This window comes from Blennius ocellaris (assembly GCF_963422515.1).
Source record: "Blennius ocellaris genome assembly, chromosome: 17".
Classification (NCBI taxonomy): domain Eukaryota; kingdom Metazoa; phylum Chordata; class Actinopteri; order Blenniiformes; family Blenniidae; genus Blennius; species Blennius ocellaris.
The window spans coordinates 7,798,106-7,807,587 of NC_137666.1; the positions used below are offsets into that span (position 1 = coordinate 7,798,106).

Sequence of the window (9,482 nt, forward strand, 5' to 3'; positions counted from 1 at the left end):
TCACATTTTAAATGAAATGGCTGCATATAAATGACTATACACATACAGGCAGATTCTAATCAACCTTTTGATTTTTCTCTTTCTTTCTTTTTTATTTTTATTTTTTAGAAACAGAGCATTAAAGTCCCGAAACATCTCCTCTTAGGAGTGTATGCTCTTTCTTCACAATCTGGAAAAGTCAGTTAGCGCAATGAAAGATGTCCACAGTTTTATAAACCTTTCCCTTTGTAGTACCACCACGTAGACAGTGTAAGGTGCTTCATTTCCTAAACATGGCAGGCTTTGGCCTCATCATGGCTGACTTTCTGGCTTTACCAGCCCCATGTGACCGGAGCAGTGGATCAATGTTGATGGCTGGATCACTGATACAGTTCATCCCCTGTTTGTGACCGTGGAACAGAACTCCAACGGCGTGCCAGCTTCATTTCTTCATGATAGAGGAGATATCCAGGAACATACTCTGGAAGGACAAAAAGGAAAATAGTTCATAGTTTTAAAACATGAAGATGAAGAAAAGAATGTCCAAATGGTCTACACAGGTCTGTACTGTTAAACACAATATTCAACCTTTGATAGATTAATTCGTTGCACAGTGCCATCTACTTAACAACTGACAATTAGCAATTCTTATGCAAAAACTGCCTGGAAGGGCTCATCGCAGCTCTGCAGCTGCAGAGGTTTCACATTCAATGTCACCAAAAATTTGCATTTTAACCATTTTTCAATTATTTACAACTGTGTTCTGAGATCACAATGATATTACAACAATAAAATATGATATGCTTTACACAAATGTGTTTTTGATCGTTTTCTGGATTATAATGCATCAGCTGACAAATTCTCACATTGCTTTGAATATGTAGTATTTTAGCAACCGCTGTGGTTTTTTTGTAGGTTTTTTTTGTCAAGCAGGTAATGTAATTTCACTTAGACCTAAGTACAAATGCTATATATGTAGATGCTATATGTATGTATATGTAATTTATGATAGATTTAGAAGTTAGTAATGAGTTCACAGATGTTGAATCATTTTAAAACATTTTGATTTGCAAACACAGAAATGTCCTACTTTGGGTAATTTTTTTAGCCAGTTATTTTTGTGAATGAACATAGAAAAGAACCTGCTATACCTGCTATTTACAATGTATTGTGTGAGGATTACGTTGTATGTGTACTTGAGTATTATAACCTGCAGTACTTTTATTAAATGTAACAGTAGGAGTAGGTGAGCAATACCTTTCAATACTCTTTCCATCTATCTACCTATATTTATAGACTTATACATCTCTCCAGTTTCATCGATATTTAACATAAAGTTCAAGTAGAATTAATCTGTTTAGTGCATTGAGTGTCATATTGCATGTATTTGTATTTGATTGGCTTTTACCTTTTAATTTTTTTTACTTTTTTGGATTTCCGTCATGTCAAAACTTAACAGCTTAATTTTAAGTAGCTTCTGAACTGTTTCACTTATTCTCTTCACTTCAACTGAGAATTTTGTATAAACACAAGCTGCCAAATAACAAATGGATAGCAAATTAATGTTTTTTCACCCCCCCCCCCCCCCCCCCCCCAAACACCATTATATGCAGACTGAGCCATATACCGTACAGGCCATGAAGCCTTTTAAAAATAAACTCCTATAGGTTTAGGATTCAAAAGAGGGAATATTGGTGGATTGATGTGCTGTGTTATGTGGGTCAGACTGCTCTGTACTTGCCATTGACATTCTCCGTCCTCCGGGAGGCGGCATCATGGGCATGTCTCCTTGCAGGGAACCCAGTTCATCCGACTCCTCAGACGAATGTAAGGATTGACTGGTGGAGCGGCTCATAGAGGACAGGCTCTCGGATGGTGGCCTGATCATGAAGCTGGTCTTTCTGGGGTTCGGGATCAGGTGCTCACTCCCCATTGACTCCCTTCTGTCATCCTCACCGCAGTCTTGGATAGCACTGGGCCTTAAGGCGCTGCTGGTCAACAGAGCTTCCAACTGGTTAGGGTGAGAGTGTTTGAACTCATTAGTGTCCTCGAGACCTACTACTTTGCCCTCCACAGAAGTCCAGGCCTGATGATGGTCCAGTATTGCTGTGTGGACCTCTGTAGTGTGGAGAGCTTGGATTGAATCGTTCTGGCCACACTGCAGTGGCATCCTGGGCTGAGGGACAATATAGCCGGTCTGACTGAGTCCCAGATGAGCCAAGCTATTGTGTCTCATTGCCTCCTGGCTGGCTTTCAGCCCACAGTTGTAATGTGGAGGCATCATGTCTGCCTCTGGAATCACTTTGAAGGTCTGAGTCAAAGGCCCATTGTGTGGTGATGCATTGCTCATTACACATAGATGTGGTGAGGACGTCTTCTTTTTGGACCTGTAAATTAGACTGTCATCCTCTGTGTACCTCTCTCTGAACAGTGTCTGTTTGATTTTCCTGATGCCTAAGTGAGATATTTCCAGGAGGTTTAGGAAAAGGGAGACTCCAGCGATGACAATCATAAAGACCATGAAGATGGTCTTCTCTGTGGGCCTGGAAATGTAACAGTCTACACTGTTTGGGCAAGGCTGCCTCTCACATCTAAAGAGGGGCTCCAGTTGGAGTCCATAGAGTATGTACTGGCCGAGGATGAAGCAGACCTCCACCGCAGAGCGTGTAAGGATATGGATGATGTAAGTTCTCAACAGAGAGCCTCTAAGGGGAGCCTTCTTCACCTTTTTCTGCTCGTCCAGTTTCCTTAGCTCCCTTTCTATGCGCTTGTGTTCATCCAATGCCAGCTCGGCATCGTCCATCTCCTCCTTCAGCTGGGCGCGTCGTCTGTGGCGCTCCTTCTCCATTGCTCGGATGCAGTAGAGAGCGTGGCCCATGTAGACCAGTGAGGGCGCCGACACAAAGATGACCTGCAGGACCCAGAAGCGAATGAGGGAGATGGGGAATGCACGGTCATAGCAGACGGCCTTGCAGCCTGGCTGGTCAGTGTTGCAGACGAACTCGGACTGCTCGTCGTCCCATACATCCTCAGCAGCAGCTCCCAGGATCAGCATGCGAAAAATGAAGAGTATGGTGAGCCAGATCTTGCCCACGATCGTGGAATGAATGTGGACCTCTTCTAGGATGCTGCCCAGCAGGTTCCAGTCACCCATGGTAAGCTTCACTGCCACATACTCAAACTGGGGAGACACAGCAAGCGAATATAGGTTATTTGTACCACAAAGTAAGAGATCAGTTAGGAGTTGCTCATAGAGTCATCACAGTTTATTTCATCTCCTTGGCACACTATAAAACTCATATCAAGTTTAAATATATGCTGTACAGCACAAATCATATCCATGCAATGGTTTGAACTGCTTTCCTGCATTAAAAATACAATTGAATTCATTTGGCTGTAGGTGTGGACGGACGGATGGACCGACAGTAGGACAAAATCACCTCAGCAGATTAGCACCTGTTTCACCCATAAAACCAAGTGAGTACAATAACATCACATAGGTCATGTTGATAAATCAATGAATCATTTGGTTGCCAATATAGAGAGCAAAGATCTACAGACACTCCTATACTCAAGAATTCTTTCAGCTTCCTCTGGGGAAACATCACAGATGAAACAAGATAATGTTCGAGCAGCTCCTGTACCAAATTTTTAAGTTTCATCCTAGTTGGATGTGCCTTGTGGAGCACCTCGATCACATGCCCGAACAGTCTCCAAATTCTACAATGAACTTTTTTCAGATAAGGTACCTTCTAACTTCATCATGAAGAGTGAGGTTCACCTCCCAAAACAAAGCTTGTTTTGGTCACTTCCATCATTTACGTCAATCTTTTTACCAATGTTTAATCTTGATTATAATGTGAAATTGTACAGCTCTCATGCAGCAACTGAATCTGCTGCCAAGCTCAAGATCCCTCCCCTAATAACTTTGACTAAGCCAGGTTACTGGGATGAGTTTATGCTCATTGGCTAATATAGAGCACACTCTGTGATTGAGAATGTATGAAAACATTTCCATCCGTTTATTATTCAATCAAGAGGTATTTCTTCACCTGGTTCCCTAGAAATTTGTGGACAATATTATAAGATATTTTATGTGTTGCTTTTCTTCCCCATGGCTTGGAAATTTGTGACGACATCCCCGCCCCCCCCAACCCCACCCCCAAGTTTAAATCTAATTGCTATAACGTTCAATATGTTTCATAACAACACCAAGACGTCCAACTCCATGGTAACATATTTCAAAGCAATTAAACAAGGTGTAATGCACCTGAAACACTCATTCAAATGCTCCTGTTTGCGTGCAATGACAATCACAGTATTATTTGTTGTTGATCAACCGCAAAATTTAAAAAAAGTACGTGAGCATGCAATTTAGCATGCTTTATAAAGGATTTTGGTAAATCAGACCTATAGTGTTCCAGCAAATTACTCTAGTGCATGCTGAAGGCCCTCATGCAACTGAGTCAAGAGGATGATATCATCCAGATAAAGCAGACGCCACATTATGACTTATAGCTTTGGCCCATTAATGTAATGATGCTAGTGGGAAAAAAAATCTCCACACTTCAATTCTACTTTTATGTTTCAATTTTATGCAATTTTATGCATTTCAAAATGCATTATTTGGAAATACTATTGCTAATGCATTATAGCTGCACCTATGCTGCTTTGTTGAATTATGTCAAATGAACTTATAACACGTCACATTAACATTGGGATGTCTCAAGTTTCACCTCCTTTGAGTGTATGTAACTCTCACAAAAACCTTTTTATTTCATAGTAATTTCTGCTGTCATTCTGAACCTGAAGTCAGTCACATGACTGACTGAATCACTTGAATCATGTAATCTGTGGACTTTGTATAAACTGTTGTTCTCTGAAAGCCAGAGATTAATTGTTTGTAGGCTAATGATCATGTAGATTGAATTTAACACTTCAATCATTAATCACATTATTGGTTTTAATATTTCATTTACTGTTGCTGCTGTGGCAATTTGCTGAAATGTCCACCTCCATGTTGATAAGAAATGTAAGAGATAATTCAGTTTTAGGGTCAATAACAAATTGGATTATTGAGGATTATCACCCAAAAGATTATATAATATATATGCTACCTTGATTTCAATTGAAAAAAAGTTTTGTTGCTTTCCTCAGTGTATAGTATGTTGTTATGTAGTATATCACATATCTCTACTATGCATTAATGCATTATTATGTTTACATACAATAATCTGTTAACTTCATGCAAGGATTTGTTATTTTGGTGCAAATGTACTTCATAGTTCTTTGTCGTATGTTTATTCTATAATCTTCATGTTGTCGTTTTTCAAGTTGAACTTAGATATTGTTGTCGACTGTTAGCATAGTGTTGGCACAACTGTTAAACCAAACCAAAGAAAAAATATCTTTTCCATTCAAACTTGAAGGTAAAATGTGGAGGTATACACTAGAAATGCCTCAATTAGGCTTTCCTGAGTGACAGTGAAGTAAACAATTAAAGAGCCAAACATACAACTACAACAAACCACGATAACTCCGGTCATATTCAGTGAAATCTTCCAAAAATATGAAATAAGGTTAATAAACCCAGTCATTCCATTCAATATAAAGTTGCTGTTATTCAGTATGATGTTTGATCGCCTTGTGACCAAATGGGTTGGCAAAAAAAAGACATCAGTAAAAGAACAATACCTTTTCAGGGGGTTGTTTTGGGAATATTTTCATGTGTGAAGAATTGATTAAAGTCTTTTCATGCTTTCCAAGGTGAAAATCGAGCAGAGCAACAGTTTGGTTTTGTAGTGTTTTGAATAGTTTGCAATCAGGAATTAAGCTGACTATTTCAAAATCATTGGATAAATCCAATAACTGCTGAGGTGAATGCATGGTGGTGCTCTGGTTATCACATCCTGTGCTCCAGGACTTTCAGTGTGGAGTTTGTAGGTTCTTCTAATGCTTGCATGTGCTTTTTTGTATTTTTTTTCTCAGTATTCTTGCTCCATCTCACAATCCAAATAAATGCATGTTGGGTTAATGGGTGATTCAAACCGCCCGAAGGTGTGTGTGTGTGTGTGTGTGTGTGTGTGTGTGTGTGTGTGTGTGTGTGTGTGTGTGTGTGTGTGTGTGTGTGTGTGTGTGTGTGTGTGTGTGTGTGTGTGTATTTGCGTTTCTGTTAGCCCTGTGAAAATGGCCTTTTAACTATTGACAATAGGCCACAAATCATAAAATGGATAATATGTAATCCTAACTTGACACTGAATACATCAACAGACAGACAGGGCTGTTTAGAAATGGATGTAACGTCTATCCAAACTTAACAAGCAGCTTTGTCAGTAAACTGACAACATATTTGCTTGCAACCGCCCCCTAACAAACTTGTAAACAAGGTGGCTGTCCAATCAGACGTTTCAGAGTGGATCTTGCTCCCTGATTGCTGGAGAAAACTGTCAATCACACACATCTAAAAGCAAGCTCAGTCCCAGCATAGGCCTGGCCTGACCGAAGACAAATACACAGAACACTCACCATACTATAAAATTGTTTTTCCTTTTGCAGTTTTCACAAAAAATACAATGAAATACATAAATAGCTGTAAGCAGGTAATTGATGTCTTTTAAAGGACCACTTTAGATGGGTTTAAGAATTTATAAAATTGTAACCGAAGTCTGAAAATACGGGCTCATTATCTCCATGTGAAGCCACATTGATTCTATTTCAGACATGCAATTTCAATTTATGTCTCAATCTTCTTCAAATGAAGTGTTTGGCAAAGTTTTCTCTAAAAAAAACATCACAATAATGAGCTAGTTACTTGAGAAGATCTATTAAAAAAAAAATCGAATATGAGTTTGACAATAACAGCATGAAATAGGCCTTTACCTGTTATTCCTGAACATAAACAGTGCACGTTTCTGAGGGCATAACGTAACAACATGACTCCACTCAATGCATCCACCACCAGCAGCACTTACATATCACTGGTAGGAGTTCCCTCTTGGCTTCTCGGTACACTTCGGCATGTTCATGGGATCATCCTTCACGAGTTGACAGTGTCTGTGTGGCTACCCCATTGAGGGCTTTGGAGATTATTTTATCCTGGTCGCGAACTACAGTCCACATCCCTCTGCTCCCGGGTGTCTTTGTCTCCCTGGGTGGTTGTGTGATCTGTGGCTGTCTGTGTGCTGGGAGTGCTCTCCCGTGTTACATGTAGGGTTCACAGGATGTAAGCATCGATTGCCTCCCGACGGGACAAAACCCCCTCCCCACTCCCTTCTCCCATGCCAGCAGTGCCAACTCCAACCAGTGCCATCAATATCACCCAGTGGGACAGCGAGCTGTGATATGCGTTTATAGTTGGTGTTTTACAAATACCCTGAATGATTAGGTATCCCCAACATTAGGATGTGTCTGTGAGCTGACAAGGAGGGTTTAAATTCAGGTCAGTGAAGTTGGTTCAATGTGGACACTGCAACACAAGCAGGGGCCACCCTGTAATATCGAGAGAGAAGTGTGTGTGTGTGTGTGTGTGTGTGTGTGTGTGTGTGTGTGTGTGTGTGTGTGTGTGTGTGTGTGTGTGTGTGTGTGTGTGTGTGTGTGTGTGTGTGTGTGTGTGTGTGTGTGTGTGTGTGTGTGTGTGTGTGTGTGTATGTTGTCAGTGCATGCATGCCTGACTTACCTCCCCTGCTGCGTGAACTCATTCCATGCACATTGTAAAAAAAAGTGTCTGTGCCTTGGTGTTGACCTTTTTATAAAGAGAACCAACACTAATATTATTTTAACAAAGTTATGAAACCAGTAGATAATGAACAGATTAATGTTTTGGCGCTTTGTGATGTGTTACAGGGAGGACCTGCAGCAGGTGTTGAGGATGGCAGACAACCATAACAGACTACTTCCTACACTTTTAATGGAATAATGGAATAATATGTAACAACTTCAAACCCCCCCCCCCCCCCCCCACACACACACACACACACACACAGAGTGTTCTTCATAGAGTAGACAAATAACAGCACCTCCAAACACACAAGTACCTCACAAGTTCTATTAAATAACAGTTTACAATGAAGGAATATTAAGGATTACACAATTAAGTCCGGCTATCCATCCACACGCCACTTGTGTTTGGCACTTCTGCTCTACACTCAGCACACGCGCCGTTTCGGTGGAAACGGTCACAAACAAATGGTCCTGTAACGCACAGCCGCTGCAACAAGGTCACATGTAGAGTGTTGAGCACTGCATGATGGCCCGACATAGGAACTCTGTGAACTCAACAGTTTAGCCTCAGGGCTACACACTGCGGGGTTTGGTGCGTTCCAGTTTAATTACCTTTATTTCCCAAGGCTGTTACCAGTGACAATGCTGACAAATAAGCACTGCACATTATCTGAACAACTTCTACAAAGGCATGAAATAACCACTAAATATTCATAATATTTCTGAATTCATTAATACTGCTTAAAATATATTTTTAAATGCAATTTCTTTCTTTCTTTTTTTTACAGAATGCGTGTATCACAACATTGTTTTGTGAAATTAATTCATCACTCTGCAGCAAAAAATAAACAACCTCAAATCCTATTGAAAATGTCACACTTTTGCATTGCCGTGAAAGCACTTTGTGCTACTTAAGTGAACATATTTGTCACTTTCTCCCTCAAAGTGAAGGCCCCAGGCCTCCTGTAGCATGCCTATGTGTACAGACCCCCTCCCTCAGTGTAAGCAATAGTACATATTACTGGCTTGATTTGAAAGCGCTGCTGCTTGGCTGCATAAAATGACCAGCTGTGCCTGTAGGGCCTTTAATTAGGTTTCCATCGCGCTCTGACAGAGTCAATGGAGCATTGATTTGATTTTCCCTTCAGAAGCTGCTGCTGTGGCCGCCGAGGCCAAATGCCAGATGTCACAGCAGAATCATTGGGTTACACAACCAGCTTCACTGGGAGCTCCACCCCGCCGGCGGACTGAAAGCTGAGCAGTAGCAGAGGCAGGACTTTGTCTGGTCTGGCGTTCTGGCCACTCCAGACCGAGGCTCACCCACATGTCGGGTGCCCTGTCACCTCCTTGACAGGGTGAGAGGACTTTCACTTCCTGTACTGGTGTCAATATACCAAAATCCTTGACACTCAATTACTCTTGCACTATCACAGGCTTCTTCAAAGTACTCGACTTTTCCTACTCTTTTGGAGGGGTGAATGTTTTTTTTTATTGAAGCATGAATTAAACAGACATAAATTATGGTTCCAATCAGGGCATTTACAAATGTCTCAAAGTCTAACTATGAGGTACGATATAATGATGGGAGGTCAGAAGGGTTTGAATTATTCTTTTTCTAAATCTTAATCTCACAGCTATACTGAAGTTTGCTCAGATGCAAAAGTCATGTTCAATTCCCTGCACATTTCTTCACCTCATCCCAGGTAGTCCATATACCGGTACTTGTTCGACATGTGTTATTTGCATGATCCCGGTTTTTAGTATCGCTGCAGCATTAATCATTG

At 40.9% G+C, this 9,482-nt stretch overlaps 1 protein-coding gene across 1 annotated transcript; it reads right to left on the bottom strand.

Moving 5' to 3' along the window:
* Positions 1–421: 421 nt before the first annotated feature.
* On the bottom strand, positions 422–3,133 carry LOC308142836 (gap junction alpha-10 protein-like; the record flags this gene model as incomplete). Its single annotated transcript, XM_080513424.1, has 2 exons — positions 422–460; positions 1,721–3,133. 2 exons carry the CDS (start codon positions 3,131–3,133, stop codon positions 422–424), a joined length of 1,452 nt encoding a protein of 483 aa, XP_080369550.1.
* Between the last annotated feature and the right edge of the window lie 6,349 nt (positions 3,134–9,482).